The following is an 18,482-nucleotide window of genomic DNA, read 5'->3' on the forward strand; positions in this document are numbered from 1 at the left end:
TTTTTTTTTTTTTTTTTTTTTTCTCCTAAATCTCTAGAGACTGACTTATTTACTCATTACTAATTAAGTAATACATTAAGTTACATCGTAGTGAACTTTGAACAATGTGAGAAAATTGTCTATTTTAAATTTGGGAAGATGGAACCGTACATATTTTTCTTGTTTTTCTTGAAGCACTCTTGTTTTTCTTGAAGATAGAACATGAATTACTTATATAATAAAGATTTCTCCCATTCAGCCAGTGCTTGCTTATATCTTAAAAACTAGTAAATTACACGTCCTGTATCCATGTAATAATCTATAAACAAGTGCTTAGTAGCGTTGTTATTACTGTTGTGCTTTTGTGCAAAAATCTATTTCTCCTCTTCCACTGACCTTGTTTATCATATTCTTGATATAATTGGTGTTTTTTCACATTAATCATGTGTTTACATTGTGTCAGGCTTGTGGGTTGTTTTTTTTTGTTGTTTTTTTTTTGGTTTTTTTTTTTTTTGGCAGATAACTTGAATATCCAGGAGGACTTTCTGCCATTTTCTTTCAGTGCATTTTAGATTGCCACCCCTATTATTTTCATCAATGCAATTTTACTGTAAAAAGTGATGTTGTTTAGGTTTCACATCAACCACAGATATGTTAATCCAAGGATTACCCCACTTACTAAACAATTTAATACAGAACGTGGTATTGGATAGTTCAAATGTGTATAGAGTATCCAAGCCAATTTATAGCCTTAAAAGATCAGCAGGACTGCCTTCATGCTCTAATTTAGACACACTATGAAATACTTTGCTTAATTAAGGTTAAAATGAAAGTCTCCTAGGAAAATGCATAATAAAAACAAACAAACAAACAAAAAAAGTGCCTGCATTTATCACAGTTCATGAAAACCGATTTATCCCATTACCTTGAGCTATGGAATATGTGCTAGAGACAATAAAGTACAGTGCATACTGTGAACATGATGACATTTAATTTTGACAGATTTGGAAGACCTCTGTAACATAGGAAACAATTATGGAGAAGAGACATTAAGTGAAATGTGATCATACAAATGTAAAAGCTACTAAAAATCTAGTAGTATGAGTGTTTTTGATACCATTACCCTACCACTATGATTTTGAAAGTACATACCCACATGCTAAACTTATTGGCTTTTTGATATTTACTGCACCAGCTGTTTGCTCGGATCTAATAATTGCAATCCTTATCTTCGAATGGTATGCATTATTTTCTTTTGTTTAAAATTCTAGCAAACTTCCTTTTTGTAAGCTCTGGTGTTCTTAGTTTTAGAATAGGGGTCATTTTGACAAGAATGTATGATTTTCTGATAGAGGGAAAATTTGTTTGAAATTGTAGCTTACAAATTTTTGAGACAGCACTATTATTTCTCACATTCAGTAAATACTTCTGACTTTGCAAATCTGTGCTTTTTGTACCGATTGCATCTTATGGGGCTGACTAAACTTTTATATGCCAACTCCACAAAGCTGTCAAGGATTCTGAAACCACTGAAGTTATTATGCAGTAGCACTGGGGCAAAATTAAGTTCTACTGAGTAATGGATGGGTGCCACAATTTATTCTTGGCAGGGAAGGAGCATGTTCCCATGCTGCCATGGATGTTCTGAAATCAAAAGCTAGGAGCTTGTCTCCTGACCCTTTTTTTGATGAAGTTGCAGTGTGGAAGAAAAACCCTGGAAGTTGAAGCAGAGCACATATGCTGGAAAGTTGTATGTGAGAGGTGGCAGAAAATCGTGGGCATATACAGCAGGGTGAGATCAGCAAGCTGGAGGGGGGGAGGAGCTGATTGGAAGGGAAGGCAGAAAACTGCTTGTAGGAGATATATTGTAATGACTTGGATCTGGTGTTGTAATAAAGTTTTTACTTCTATATTGGCAGTTTTCCCCTCAATATGTGTCATAAAATTAATACTATCTATTTAGTATTTGCTTTTATTCTTGTTGGTTACTGAGCAAGCAAGGGAGGTCATCCTCCCTTACTTTGCAAACAAAGTGTGGTTTGAATATAGATGGTTTTATTGTGAATTTTCCAATGTCACAAATTTTAATTTGCCAGAACGTTTCCTACGTATACATCTGACCTTAAAAAATGTGTTTGGATAGGTATATATTACTATATTTCTTTCTTTATGCGCAGAGGCTTAATTTGAGCCTTCTGATGCAAAATATTTCAGAGAAAATCATTGGAATGCTTAGGTTTGCCTCTTAATGTTTGTATCATTTTTCATTTTTAACTTCACACCTACAAGTGGAATACCAGAATCTCAGGAGAGCTCCTTAGAAAATCAGTTGTATCATTGATTAACAGTTGAGAAACATTTGAGCCAAAGTGGCTTGTGATGCATCTTGCAGGAGCTTTGCAGTTTGCGTAGGTACAGAATCCATTTTGACACTTTAGTGTTACAGTGTCTTTATTGTGATACTCTTTCTGAGGTTCTATGCTTTGTGGATGATACACACCTTTGTGCTTCAGCACAAAGTCTTGCAGAAGTCTTAACACTTTCCCACGATACAGTTTCTGCATTGTGTGGACTAACTCTCATCATGTTCCCTGAATGAGAAGCTGGTTATGTCAAAGAGGAAGATTCATGAAACATTGATCAAGAGCGAGCAATTTAGTTTGCTCTGGCAACTACACTTATAGTTTTCCCCTTTGAGTAATTGACCAAATCTGGTTTTGGTTTTAAACAATTTTTTAAAACATTTTTGTGAGTCTTGTAAAGGGAGTGTCTAGCACAATATGACAGTAAATGTTGATTATGCACTATTCATTAGTTTAAAGTAGCCTTGTCTTTTACAAAAATAAAGAATAATTTCCAAAAGGGAACTTTTACTACTCTGAGCCAAGTAGAATCTCTGAAGGACAAAAACTATATTTTAGCTATGTGTACCAGTATCTTTACCTGCTAAGAAATGTATCAGTGACATAGAACAAGACTGGTTGTAAACATAGTGATGAGTTTTCCTCGAGATGTTACCTGACTGGTAATTACTGTTGTTTTTACCACCAACATTTACGATAATATCTGCAGAATTGGGAGCTTGCTGGTTAAACCAAGGTGGAAGTTTTGTGAGGTATCTTGTTTGCAGCATTTCTTCATATAATTTGTTTTGATAAGAATATTTGAAATTTGTATTCTTTAATCACTGTAATTGAGGCAAATATTATATTGTCAGTATAAAAATATATCTGCCTTTTCATGAAGTTGTGAGGAAAAGTAATTTTTAAAGTATGTACCTAAATGAAAACTTCTTTTCTGAATGTGAAGCTGACCTCAAAGGTAACATCTACCTTCATTTCCTTTGCTACAGAGAAATGAAGTAGCATGTTTTGTAATATATTTTATTATATGTTGGAGAACAAACTGTTTCACCAAATGATCATTTTGTTTTTGTTGAGGTCCCTGTCTGTAACACAGGTGAGGAACATGTTTCCTTCCATAGCTAGCAAGTGGATGGCTTGCTGCACCTCAAAATATTTTAGATGCTTTTACTGCACTTGCGTACTCTCTATACATTGGTAGAGAGGGCATTTCATCGGTGTAGGTATTCACAGATTTTTTTAGACTAAAACTATGCTCGTGAAGTATGAAAAGCTTCAATTTCTAAAAGGGCCATTAACTTTAAATCTCATACTTTATAAGAACTCATAGCATCATTTTGCTGATTGTTTTCTACTGCAAAGTACTATTCAGTGTTGCCTGTTATCCTTCTACAGAAACATAAGTATGTCCTTACTATTTTCCATGTGCTATACTTATGCTGCTTTTTGCTTCAGCTTACTTTTTCTTCAGCCAAATCATTCATTGAAGCTTAAACACCATGCATATCATTATTCTCTCATGTTGTTACAAGACTTTGTTATAGTGACTTAGAGTTGGAGTCCGTCTGCCAAAGAAATTAGTTCTTTATAATGTGAAGCAATGTTGACAGTAAACTCTGCTTTGCTCTCCACTCCTCCCCAAAAGAAAAGGAAGAAAAGAGAAGAAAAACAAGATTGCATTACGATTCTGGCAACATCAGCCACACTAATAAAATCAAATTCAATGTTGTTTTACGACTTTGAATTTATGTGACTGCACAGGATCAAAGGATTTGTATCCCACTGGACTGCAAGGTCTATAGTTCATGGCAAAAAAACTCATCAAAAAGAGCATTTTAGTAGTAAGGCTTTTCATTTTAATCAGCCACACTAATAAAAAAGCTGTTAGGTGTCCAAAAACATTCTCCCAAGATCAGAGACAACTTGCTCTCTGCTACAATCAGTTTTCTTATTGGATCCATACTGCCTCTGTAGTTTTAGTCACTGAAGCTTCATCTTCATCTTGTTTTCAGTCATTTTTCACATTGTTTTCAAATTTTATTCGCCAAAGCATTATTATAAATTGGTAGCAGTAATGAATAATTTGATTTTATGGGTAAAAGATAGATAATGTGACTTATTAGAAACTGTCATCAGAACTGATGACAGAAATGATTAATGAAAAGAAAATTCAAAAAATTGTTCTGTACTTTTATATGTTGTTTTAAAATATTTGAATAATACTAGTATTTTTTTTTTCTTGAATATAATCTTTGAACTCCGACAGAAAACACAGATGTTAGCATTCTTGTATTTATACAGACTTAGTATCTTAGGCAGTCCTAAGACCAAGGTAACAGAAGCAAGTGAGAAGCAGGGTAGAGAGTAAATAGTGTTTGTAACAAGAAAGGCTTTTGTTACTGTATTTGGATTCTGTGTCAGTTGTTCATGGTGCAGCTTCACAGCTAAGTGATGAATTCTTACTGCAGGCTGTAGCTTCATTCTTGGATTACTTTAGGCTCAGAGAAAATCTATAGAATGCATCATTTGCTTCTGTTGATGTGCTGTACGATGAGCTGCCTTATTTCATTCTGCAGAAATTTAAATGTTTAACAGGGTTAAAAATATGGAGAGCTTTTGCCAATGAAAACTGTGAATTTTGTCCATTAATGTGTCAGTTTTCCTTGAAATATTTGTCTCAATTTAGCTTGCTATCCCTTTGTTTGCAAGCCACGTGAGATTTATTTTGTCTGGCATAAACTAGCTTACTTTTGGGAGGTGACTTTCTGCAAAGATCTCTCTCCCTTTCTGTATGACATAATGCTTCTGAAGTGATGTGGTTTCCTGTAGCTACTGCACATTATCTGTCCTGTGAAATTGTGGTGCCTGTGATGTTTTTACTGACATTACTTAGCAGTTAGAGAATCTGAGGCATTAATAACTTTCTTCTTGATCTTGTTTGGACGTGTCCAGCTTCATTTTTAGGGCAACTGTTTCCCTTGGAAGATATGGGTATGATGGCAATTGCTGTCAAGTGAGAGTTGAGAGTGGCACTACTCTGTTACTCTGTTATCATGCTAATTTGCATTAGCCTAAATATTTTAATATATGTGGAAGAATTTTTTTTTCCTTCGGTACTTTATATTATATTTAACAGTCTTTTATTCTGTAGGATACAGAAGTTATTGCACGGTGAGATGGTTGAAATCAGTCAGTATTAACTTCTGTTTTTTTTTCATACTTATGGTCTTCTGTTTTTTTATGGTCTATTTTTAGTTAACACTTGCTTTGCTTTAAATTTTGAATGGTTCCCTAATACAAAGCTATATTTGTCAGATTCAAGAAAGGTTTAGAGTCCAGTGAAGTTTTTTTCTGTGGGCACAGATATTCCAAGCAGAGTAAATCACTGACCAGGTGCAAAAGTTGACAGAATTGCATCCATAATTATATGCTGTGGTACGCTGTGAAGTACAACGAGCATTATTAGAGATGGTCTGCATGTCCTGGGTTCTAAGAAATTTCAAGGACTTTAACAGGTGTTCTTTGTGTGTTTGATTAGAACTTACAGAAAAGGAGAGATTTATGCTTAACAAGACAGTTCATCTCAGTAAAATTAATGTAGATAGGACAGCTGAGGAAAAACAAAGACTAATGATGGGATCTATATACTCTGTAACTGAACTCTCCAAATGAATTAACTTGTAAAATCAGAAATAGTCGAATGGTAGCTATTAACAGTGAAAGGACTGAGGGAATAGGTGTGTAGATGCAAGAAGGAACACCTGTATTATCAAAATAAAATTAAATTGTCAAACTTGATGCCAATTATTGCTTAAAATGTTACATAAATTCTAGGTAATTTTTAGTCCTATATGTAAGCAACCATGTTGATACCATTAAAAAAATAATCTACATGTTGCAGTGTAACTTAGTATGTTGTAATGTTTTGTTATACTAATGATTTTGTATTGAAAAATTACTCACTCTAAGACTGTCTTTCTTTCTCAACTGCCTAAAAGCTAGTTATCAGTAATACAATATATTAACATATATAATAAAACATGTAGAAATACTGTTTTCTATATATTGGCTCTGATCACATTTGCTCCCAACTATCTTTGTTGTATTTTCTAGATAAAGCTCTGTATTTGGTATTTTTAAATTAAAAAGAGAATTGTAGTCTATATATGTAGCTTATACAGATATTTAGAGTGCTGGAAATGTGTGAGAATGGCGAATCCATTTTATGTATTTTTTGCTATCAACTACTAGTGTAACATTTACTGTGTACCCTTGAATATGGTGATATACCATATGTAACTGATTATATTTATTGAGGTATTTGTTAGAAAGGAATTTTGATTTTTATGTAAATTGGCATGGACTTAATTTTTTTCTTTGAAAAATTCTTTGCTAAATCTCTGATTGTTGTTAAAATTTGAAACAAATGTATGTTTTTTCAAGGACAGAGATTTAACAAAAAAAGACATTTTTCTTCTTTGTCAAGACAATGCAAGAATAAAAACTGTGAACTCTTCCAAAAACTGAGGATGAAAATACTTAGAATGAACAAAAAGTCAGAGGCTGTCTTTGAAAAATGTTTTTCCTCTCTTTTCTATGCACAGCACTTTGATGACCAAATACTATTAAGAAAAAAAAGCTGTGAAGTCTATAAAACTTTTTTGAGCAGCAATTCAAGAATTCTTACCTTCCACCCTTCCCTTTCCCCCTGGAACAGTCCCACTTATACAGTAGTACATCCTCAGCTACTTTTTTTCTTCTTTGTTCTGTTTTTTTTTTTTTTTTTTTTCCGTTTTCATGGCTTGGGATAAGTAACTAATTAGATGCAACAACCAGTGTATGAAGTCAGAAAAAAAGAATAAAATTCAGCTCACTTTCTCTGCATTATATTGTTTTTCCAGGTTAATTTGAGTAAAAACTAGCAGAAGTGTATGCTTCTAAGTTAAAGATGTAATCTGTCTCTGATATACACAGAATGGTATAGTTCAGTGGTGACGCGCCATTTTTGTGTGGTCACTTTTTGGAGTAGAATTGCACAGTAAACAGTAGTGAAAAAATATTAGTTCTGCATTTACTTGCTGTTTTCCAAGATAAGTCCTGCATGTTCCTTTCTCTAAACAGTGTTCTAGAAAATGCTTTACCATTTCAGTTTTCAGGATTCTTTTTAAACATTTGTAGTGTCAATAAGCCTTGCCTAAAAACAGGGCGACAGCTAACTTTTCAGTGTAGATTGCTGTAGAAATATATGGCCTCCTTATAGTCATAGATACAAATTGCTTTAAAACTTAGCATCACAGTAATTCCATATCATTGATAGAAAGTCTTTGTTTGTCCATATACAATAGCATTACATAAACAGTATCAGAACAAATATACTTGAGTTAATAGTATTGAATGGACTATACAGATTATAACTGACCATATTTGTGGTATTAATTGTTAATTTTTGTTACTTACAAGAGCAGAAAAATTCTCCCATTGGTACTGGTTTGTCAATTGCCATTATAATTTCAAAGACATTTAGATAATCTGCATTTTGCATTCTGAATGAAAGGATATAATCTCTTCTGTGATTAATTTTGTGCTTTATCTCAGTCTGTAATGCTGGATGGAGGTAGATTGTACTAATTCAGCTTTTGGTCTTTCTTCTGCATTTGAAAATAATGTTTCATATGTTTCTGAGTCTCATGGAACCAAAGCTGAGCTGTCACTATTCAGAAAAGACACACAGCAGGTACAGAAAGAAAGTCACTGGAAGTCACTCATACTGCAGAGGGCTGGATGCAAGTGGAAAATGCATCAATATTTTGGTTATTTGCATAAATATCATGCATTTTAGTAAGAGAGGAAATTTTTTATAATAGATGTCTTTTGTTCATATCCTAACCATTGTTAGTGGTATATTTTAGGAAGAGCATAATGCAGACTTTCTAATGTATTACATAAATATTACCATATAAGAGAACTAAGAGTCAGCTGGATCATTAGCTTTTGTGATGTGATTTTGCTCAAGGAAAACAGATGGTGTCCTGTTCCAATGGCAAATACTAGACGAATCTTGGAAAGTCAAACTCATTTGTGAGTGCAGCCATACTGGTGAGGCTTTAATAGGCATGGCCCTGTTTGGTCAGAATCAAAGGTGTAGACCTCTGTAGCCTGAGTTCTGAGTGAGAGCAGAAGGAGGAATAAAATAATGCTTTTAATGAAGAGGGTTGGGCCTAAATGTGTGATGTTTTCAATGTCTTTAAAATGGGTGTTGGGTGGAAACAGAAACCTGTGGAAAAATAGAAAAAGATGCACCATAGCTAGTGGCTAGTTTTAGGGATCAGAGAAATAGTGATGTTGGAAGAACAGTTGACTTCAGGCTGAGTTTCGTCTTGCAAAGAAAACTGATGAGGTACAGTAAGCTATTTTTTAGCCATAGAAACTGAAAGCAAGCAGAAGAAGGGAACCATTGTCGAGAAAGGGTGAGATGGAGGCAAAAGGTGATGTACATAGAACCTGGAAAATGAATGCTGAATAAGCTCCCCCAGATTTCAGAAGTGATCATGAACAGAAGGACAGGATTTTTCCCAAAATGAGCACATCAGCAGGGCATCTTTGATTTTTATTACATATGTCATATCTATTTATATATTTTCATACAGAGTTATTGACTCATGATCACTTTGTGTTCTGCTGTCTTTGCTGGTCCTTTTCATGTTGAATTGCCATCCTGTTGATCCTAACTTTTGGTATCCAAATGCAGTGCGCTTTTATCAATTTTAGCAGGGGTTTTTCAGATCAATTTTAAATCTGATTTTTTTTTTTCCTCTGGATTCAGAGACTGTTATGTAGTGTACTAGCACAGAATTGTTTTCATATGTAATATCTACAATGACTGCACAAAAGATTTTTACCAAAGTAAGGCAACTTTGTTCTGTAACATGTTGCTATGCAGATTAGGTTTGCTGAGCAAGTACTTTCAAATTTATAATTGAGATCTGATTTCAGCACATTAAAACATTTACAGAACTTGAGTATATGAATTTATTTGTATACTTATATGTTTCTTCTGTGCTAGCAACATGAAGGAATAAGACTTAATTGGAAAGTACCTGCCTCTAATTTGGTACCTGCAACAGTAATCTGGAGAAAATAAATCTTTACTGTCGTAAAAATATAGTCAGCTGGAAATCATATAGGGGTGAGGGGATGTGAGTACAGGAGGAGGAGTATTTGACAAAAACTGGATTGTATCATTGGCTGAATGATGAGAGAGTCATGGTCACAGCGAGGAAACAGTGATCTTTTACATGGCAAGGCTGGAAGTTTCATTTAATATATTTCCTGAAAGAATGAATTAATGCTCTAGAAAGTGAAAAGATCTAGAGAGTAGAAAAACATTCACTGAGGGGTTTTTGTTGTTCTGCAGTCTCAGTTTGAACTCAGGGTATTCCATATTCGTGGAGAACATGCTGTAGCAACTGCTCAGCTTGAGGAAACCATTGCGCATCTGAAGAATGAACTTGATAATAAATTGAACAGAAGGAATGAAGAAGCAAGGGATATTGGTGTTTCTACTGAAGATGATAATCCACCAAAGACATACCGAAATGTATGTATACAGACTGACAGAGAAACTTTTATAAAGCCTAGTGAAGAAGAAAACAGAGCTGTGAAAAACAACCAAATAGTACCGAAAAAGCTTAATATTTCATCTTTGACACATAGTATTTCTACCCAAGGTGAAAATAAGGACAGTTATGATGTACCATCTTCAGAAAGTGTCTTGTCTTGTCAACCAAAACAAATGCTGCCTCCTCCACCACCTCCACCACCTCCACCACCACCTCCACCCTTCTCTGATTCTTCACTACAAGGTTTAGTTCCTCCACCACCACCTTTGCCAATGGGTCCAACTTCAGTGACACCTCACTTTGCATCTGGGCCTTCACTGCCACCTCAACTTTCTGAAGGCTGTAGGGATTTTCAAGCACCATCACCACCAGCACCACCACCACTTCCAGGGTTGGGACCTCCTGTTCCTCCTCCACTGCCTGGATCCGGGTTACCTCCACCTCCCCCACCCCCAGGACCTGGGCTCTTTTTTAATAGCACTTTATCTTCAAGTCAAGGTCCTCGAAAACCTGCCATTGAACCTAGCCGTCCCATGAAGCCTTTGTATTGGACACGGATACAATTGCAAGGCAGCAGGTACACTGAATTTATTTGGACTTATTTTCTGTCTATATGTCATGATATAAATTTATATAAGCTATTTAAGACAATAACAAGCAGTGAAAATACATATAGAAGCATGGAATTTGTATGTATTAACAACAAAACAGTTATAGAAGCCTAATAATAGATCACAACAAATTGTTTTAAAATGCTATATAAATATAAAATTATGCACATTATAACAGAAAAAGCAGAGTATAACAGAGGGACTTAGAGCACTCCCTGAAAACTTTAGTGAAAGAGCAACCAAATATTTTAATTGTTTCGTGACTTAGTACTAAAGAAATAACAAGTTTTCCAGGAGATGAAAGATACCTTTTTTTTCTTCTTTTTCTTTTTTCCTATTAGAGAAAAGATCATTAAAATTAAAACTGAAATACTAAAATTTGGTCAGGCAAGAACTTTGACTTTCATTTGCTTTGGCTCTCCAGTCATTTAAGGTGATGCTATCTTCAAAGCACCGTATCAGCTTCTAATATTCTTGTTCTGGAAAATAGTAAACTTGAGCTTAACCTCAAGTATAGTTCTGGTGTAACAGGAAAGGTGAAGTATATCTGTAAATACCTGCTGCAGAGGAACCTGTTGTGTAAAGCATCTGGTAAAAAGGAGGTGCAGTACTGACAGGGACATCTGCAGTTAAAGCAGTTTTATTTATATATTTCTTTTAATTTAGTTTTTGACTGAATTTATTTTTAAGACAACGAGTAATAACTTTGGATTTTTTTTTCAATGTAAGCAACATAGGAAGTTATATCAGTTTATATTTGAGCATTTTGACTGTACTTTCCCAAAATTACTTGTGAAAATTAGTGAAGCGACAGTTGGTCCAAAAATAAACCTTGTTTCATTTTTTCCAATTAATTTACTGAGATCAAAATGTTCCTTCTGAAATGTCTATTTTGCACTCAGAAAAATGAGTGCAAAATAGAGTCTAAGTCATAATTTGCTGATGAGATGCTGGACACCAGGTCCAATGATCCAGCATCATCATTTTCTGCACTAGATACGAAGTTTTTTTCAACAGTCTGTTGCTCAGAGCAGCAGCTATCTGGGACCTTGAAGTTCTTCTTACAGAGCCAAAAAGCATTATTCAATGAAGTGGTTGCAGCTGGTGTCCGAAGAGTGAAGCTGTCGAACTCTAGCCACTTCCCGTGATACAGAAAATGTTTCACCAGTGTGGATGCTCATGGAAAAAGTAGAGTTCCTTAAACATTCACCACAATAAATGTGTGGTTGAGTATTAAATAAAAACAATCCTAAATTTCAGTATTAATGTGGCTTTTAGAATCCTTTTCTCCATTATATGGGTACATATTACATTTTTTTGCATATTACATCTAATAAATATATGTATGGTGACATCAGCCATTTGTAGCTCATAGGGTTTTCTGCAATGTTTATGGTTTTTTTAGTAGCAACTCATTTTATTGCCTTTTACTGACATCTGCTGGAAGAAGTGAGCCCACCTTTTACTGATAGATATGACAGAAAGAGCAGTCAAAAAATAGTTTTGTCAAATATACTTTCATAAGTTATTGAAATTTTGAAACTTGTTCAGAATTGGAGTGTTTGGTTTGACAAATTACAAATAATTTTTCCCAAATCCAGATAAAACAAGAGTATTTTGTTTAATATGTTCCAAAGTTTAAGCAGTGATGCTTATCTACACTATATCTGTTCCTGAAAGATTAAGGTACAAAAGGAAAGATAATCCGCATGTAAAATTTGAGCGACGTGGAATATTGATTAGTCTCCCAAGGTATAGGCCACTTAGGTTCTAGTTTCTTAAACCTGAAACAAAGTTACATATGAACATGAAGCATCTGAACCTAACACCAAGTGAGTCAAGACCTCTACAAATGCTCTTGAAACATGTTTGAATAAAGTGTGATCACTATTTGTTGATATAGTTTATTTTAATATGTCTAGGAAGATTATTGGGAATTGGTCAAAAAAGCTGCTGTTGAGATCCTAGTTGAAGTGGCAGAGATCTCTAGAGCTGTTATTTGCACAAGCTGCAGTTGCAATATATGGTTATTACACCAAAAAAAAGCCCTATCACATATGCACTTTGATAGTTGAGCATGTAGTCTACTAAGTAGCTACACTTCTTAGTACAGCCTTCTGAAAAATATTTTTACTCCTTACAATAGTTAGATGCAGAGAAAGAAGGCTGTTAGTATGCTAGCAGGGATTGTTTGAGTTTTAAGCCAATTGTTAATAAGGTTTTTTTAATAAATATTTAGTGTAAGTTTTTTTTTTTATTATTATTTTTCCCTTAATAGGAAAACTGCCATACCAACATTATGGGAATCACTAGAAGAACCTGATATACTTGATACTACTGAGTTTGAATATTTGTTTTCCAAAGACACCACTCAGGAAAAAAGAAAACCATTATCAGAGACTTACGAAAAAAAAACCAAGGCCAAAAAGGTATTTAATTTTCCTTTGTATTTACTTTCTTCTTTATTTCTCTTTTATGGCTTTGTTTTGTATTTTAAGAAACTTCATTTTTATTTACTATTGAACCAGCATGTAACAGATGGGTTTCTATGTGCTGTTATAAAACACAGTAAGTAAAATCGGTTGTTCAAACTTAGCGAGAGAATTCAAATATACTATTTAGTTTGGAAGGTTTCTTCCCTTTGAAAATGAATGTTCTACAACTTGGTGAAGTAGAAAAAATAGTGAGTAGAACAGAATAAAAGTTATAACGTGTGTCTTAAAGTACCAGTATTTCAGGCCATGTCTGACCTTGCAAATATCCATAAGTAAAGGCTACCATTAAGTCATTCTAGTAAATCTATTTTCCTTGAGTTTAATGTTACTGAGAAAACGAACTACTTCGGAAGATAGGAAAACCACTCTTATGTATTCTGAATGAAAACCCCCCAAAAAACTCTTTGCTGATATGTCTCAGTAGTTCTGTCAAGAAGGGACAGGGAAACCACCTCTGATGGATGAAAGTTTGTGCACCATCTGTCATTATGGCATACTCTCTGCCTCAGATGTGGTCAATTACGGAGAGAGCTTGTTCTTCTCAGTAACTGTCTGCAGTTACTGTCTGCAGGTAGGGCAAAGATATTTTCTGAATAATGGCCAAGTAATGTTTTCCTAGAACGACGTATATGTTATAATCCTGTTTGTGTGTGAGTGTGTGTGTATATACTGCATTATAAATCTATTTTAGTTTACCTGCTTGGAACCACAAGAGGGCTCTTTGCATGTAAGCTATGCTATCTACCTTTCTTGATTTTGACATACATACCAAGTGAACTTTCATACAAATATACTAGAGAGAATGGCTTTTTTAAAACTTATTTGATCATAAACTTAGCAAAGTAATTAATAAGAAATGTCAATAAGGCTTCAAGTACACGTGGTGTGTAGTATCCAATGTAATTTTAATGGAGAAATAGCATGCATAAATAGATAACTGCTTTATTTCAAAATCTCAGTAGCAAAGTGCATATCCTACCTCCCCAGGTCGGTGTCAGCAAAATAGTTTGGGAATTAGTCCCATTTCCTGAATGGTGAATGTGCGTGATTCCTTTTCCTTATTGCTTTGTAAATTAATCTAGTTACATTTAATGATTTCTAATGATCACTCTTAACTTTATCCAAAATTGAATTGGATAGTAGTTACTCTATACAAGATATGAAGTAATGGAGTAGGAATTAGTAATTCTTAGTAATACCACTAGTGAGTAACTAATGTGTTTTCTTACAAAGATATTTTCTGTTTTTATATCAGTGTTTCAATTAGTTTGTTTTGTTTTTAAAGTTATTATTTTAAAGACTAGGTCATATTTACTGAAATTATTGGAATAAAAAATGTTGCTTGAAAATGCTCCATAAAAATATAAAAACAAGTAACCTGACAGAAAAATTTAGTTTTATCTAGTAATGTACAGTTTTATCTATTATTGTGCAAACTGATGAGATTATGATCATGGTGTTACAAAAAAATGAAAACCACTGCTCAATAATAAAGTTTCTGTTGCTTGTTCAGTTGAAAAATAAATCAGCTTTTAGATTTCAAATTAAATTTGAATTAAACTAAGCATAATAAGCATTTCTTACTTTTAGTTTTGTCTTTTCTACTTTGTTTGTTAAATGAGTCGTAGTAGTTGAACTGTGTTTACAGACAGTTCATCCTCTTCTGTGGCCCTGTGTTTCCTCTGCCTCTGAAATCCTAGATTGTCTGCATGCTACTCTGCCAGCTCCAGTGGATCAATCTTAGTGGGTTGTGAGTGAAATGATAATAGGGGAGGCATTTTATTTAGTTACAGAATGGTTTATAAGTAGATAAATAGAAAACTCTTGTACATTAATGTTGAATTATCAGCTCTGCTGGTTTCATTTGTCCTTTTTCATGCTTTCTTTCAGCATTCATCTTACCTTCTTTTTAACAATTATATCTACTAGAGCTTTAGTAGTAAGAGCTTTAGTAGTAATCCCTTTCTTTGTGACAGTACAGAAATACATGCTTGTCTGGTCTTAAATATAGTATGTTGTGGTACATGGAGTTGTGTAGTTTGGTTAAAGATGCTTTATACAGGTGTCATGGAATCTGATGATGTTTATCATGTCATCATTATAGCTGATGCTGCATCATTTTGTGTTTCTTTGTAAATTCCTGTTGTAAAAAAAGAAAAAAAAAAGTAAGATACAGAGACAGCTTTAAAATCTGGAACAGTAGTTTGTGTTTTTTTTTATTTAATACTACATGTTACCATTGACCTATACATTGCATTAAATCTCTTCTCATCCATGCAACTTAGTTCTATTAGTTCTATTTCCCATCAACTTCCACAAATTGAGTTTGGCCTGCTTTGTATTTAGAAAAATGGCAGGCCAATAGGTGGTGCAGGATCCCATGCTAGTAGAGCATTACTTAATACTTTTCTTCTTGAATGAGTGCCTCACAGTCAAGTTCTATATGCAACTGGAAGATCTTGTCATAGAAATTCAAGGGGAATTGTCTTTATAAAAACCAAAGTGACTTTAACAGTTCTGGTCTTGTTGAAATATAACTTCTTTACCAATTATTTGCAGTTTCAAGTAAGATCGTATTCAAATTATTGTCATAATTTATTTTTGGTTTTTTTTTGTGAATCCTGTCAGAATAATCCGTAAGCCTCATTTGTGAAATCATAGGATCATACAACTACAGAATTTTTTTAGTTGGAAGGGAACTTTAAGATCATCTTTAAGATCGTCAGAACCCTTCTCCCCACTATAGGCAGGGACACCTTGCACTAGACCAGGTTGCTCAAAGCCCCATCCAGCCTGTCTTTGAATGTCTCCAGGGAGGGAACATCCACAACCTTACAGGGCAACCTGCTCCAGTATCTCAGCACCCTCACAGTTCAGAATTTCTTCCTAATATCTAGTCTAAATCTACCCTCTTCCAAGTTCAAAACCATTTCCCCTTGTCCTGTCAATACCTGCCCTTATAAAAAGTTTATCCCCAGCTTTCCTAAGGTCCCTCTGGAACCTTCTCTTCTCCAGACTCATGAGCCCCAATTCTCTCAGCCTGCCCTTGTAGGAAATATGTTCCAGCCATGAAACGAATGTTTATGAATACATGAATGCTTAAATGAATATGCTAAAATGCTTAAACAAATGAATGCTTAAATGCAAGATACCACATTAAATCTGTAGAAATTTCACTTTGTTTTATTTTTAAGTGTTTGTCCACATTGATGACCCCTTATGAGAACTCTGATTGCAATATTCACTGTCAACTATGCTTTTGTTGCTTTTAACTAGACATCTACCATGTTCAGCCAGAAAAGTTTAAATCTTGTCCTGCATGACTGGAAATAATGATCTATTTTCCAGGGCTCTTCTGAAAGTTATAATCTGAGTATATATTTATATTTGTGTGTATCATTATGTGTGTAAGAAAATGCAGTATAAAATTATAGTATATGTTTATAATACAGAAGAATATTATACACATGCATATCTTCACTGTCAAGATTGTAGAATACAAAGAGGATTCTGTGGGAGTCGGTGTTAGCTCTGATTACCTTTGTGTCTTCACTTACAGAATCATAGAATCATAGAATTTTCTCAGGTTGGAAAAGAACTCAAGATCATCAGGTCCAACGACAACCAAACCGTACAACCCTAACTCTCACAACCCACTGCTAACTCATGTACCTGGGCACAACATCCAAATGGTTTATAAACATATTCAGGGATGGAGACTCTACCACATCCCTGGAGAGCCTATTTCAGTGCTTAACAACCCCTTCTGTAAAGAAGTTCTTCCTGATAGCCAACCTTCTTGGCCATCTGGGCAAACTGCTGGCTCATATTCAACTGATTGTCCATCAGTACACCAAGGTCCCTTTCCATCAGGCAGCCTTCCAGCTGATCCTCCCCAAGCCTGTAGGGTTGCCTGGGGTTGTGACCAAAATGCAGGACCTGGCACTTGGCACTACTGAAACTCATACAGTTTACCTTGGCCCATTGATCCAGTCTATCCAGGTCCCTCTGTAGTGCCTTTCTACCCTCCAGCAGATCAACACTCCATCCCAGCTTGGGGTCATCTGCAAACTTACTGAGGGTGCACGTTTTTTATGACCTGGATAATGGAATATTAACTCTTCAGCTGTCACTTAGTTGCAAGAGGCTGCATACATTTTGAATTAGACCCTTTAGAAAGTTCCTATGCATCTGAGATGTGCTTATTCCTTTTTTTTAGATTATAAATTTATGCAGTTAAAGATAATCTACCTACCTAAAAGTACTATGAGTACAACTGACTAGGTAGTAGTTTAGCAGAAGTGATCTTAGGATAGTAATGAATCACAAAGAGGAGCATGAGTTATCAAATCATGATACTACAGCGGAAACAAGACTGTTAAATAAATGGAAGTGTTGCTTGCAATAAAATCCATTCAGTCATGTTTTCATTAACAACAGCATCTATACTGAGGCACTACCACTCTTCTTTAAAAATGTTTACTAGCTGTAAAGAGTCAAGAAAAGTGGGAATGATCAAAACTGTAGAAGTAGTCTCTGAGTAAAATTCACTGATTATGATTGTTTAGTCTAGAAAAGAGGAGGTTGATGTGGGACAAAAAGTGTCATCAAGTGCATGCAGCTGCTGCAAAGAAAAAATATGAAAAGCTTTTCAAAAGTAGGGATACTACAGGATTGTAGAGCACTTTTGGCTAAGGAATATGTGTTTCTATATTGGGAGATCATTAAGAAAATTTATTTAGAATAGGACATGTATAGTTGATAGTGTAATGAAGTACAGAAATGCTTTGGATGAAATTTCGAGTGCCTTTCCAACATCATGAATCTCAATTTAAAGTAAAAAAATCTAGTTTCTATCCATTCTCCTATGGTTGGAAACAGCTGCCTGCCCCCTTTTTCCAGTGGAAGTGCTCCATGACTCTAAAGCATATTGCTTTTTTGCCTGCAGAAATTGTCTTACTAAGTGAGTTACAGTAGTTTCTAGAGACTGTCATCCTAATATGAGAATGTAATTACTAGAACTTGAAGAGCAGTAATTAAAAAAAAAACACATTGTAACAAATATGTGGGGAAAAAAATGAAGAGAAGAACCCTCCAGCAGCAATAGTGCCTTAGAAGACTGCATAGGGGGAGATTTTATTTTTTATAATCATATATTAACTTATTTTGGAAAAATAAAGTAGCTTCATTTGATAGTATATATAGTGATATAGTGTAAAAATAATATAGCTTAAATGTTTATATAATTTAAATGAAGGTCAGATGTACCTCCTGGTACACTTATGTGCTCTTTAAGTTTATTATGGTCATGCTTATCTGGACAGTAGAAGCTCTACAGGGTGTTTGGCTGCTCATGCTTCTTTAATCATGCACTTCTATATATTCAGCAGATTAGGAAGAACCATTTTTTTCCTA

The 18,482-nt window shown here is 34.6% G+C and overlaps 1 protein-coding gene across 1 annotated transcript in view; it reads left to right on the forward strand.

Annotated features, from left to right (window-relative positions):
* Positions 1–18,482, forward strand: part of FMN1 (formin 1) — a 115,432-nt gene that overhangs the window by 25,967 nt on the left and 70,983 nt on the right. Inside the window, exons 4-5 of the mRNA XM_042814592.1 lie at positions 9,757–10,538; positions 12,851–13,001. Coding sequence (XP_042670526.1) covers positions 9,757–10,538; positions 12,851–13,001 — 933 coding nt within the window. The remainder of the gene's footprint in view (positions 1–9,756; positions 10,539–12,850; positions 13,002–18,482) is intronic.

This window comes from Centrocercus urophasianus, unplaced genomic scaffold (assembly GCF_019232065.1).
Source record: "Centrocercus urophasianus isolate 14NV4802_14NV808 unplaced genomic scaffold, USGS_Curo_1.0 seq_14, whole genome shotgun sequence".
Lineage (NCBI taxonomy): Eukaryota > Metazoa > Chordata > Aves > Galliformes > Phasianidae > Centrocercus > Centrocercus urophasianus.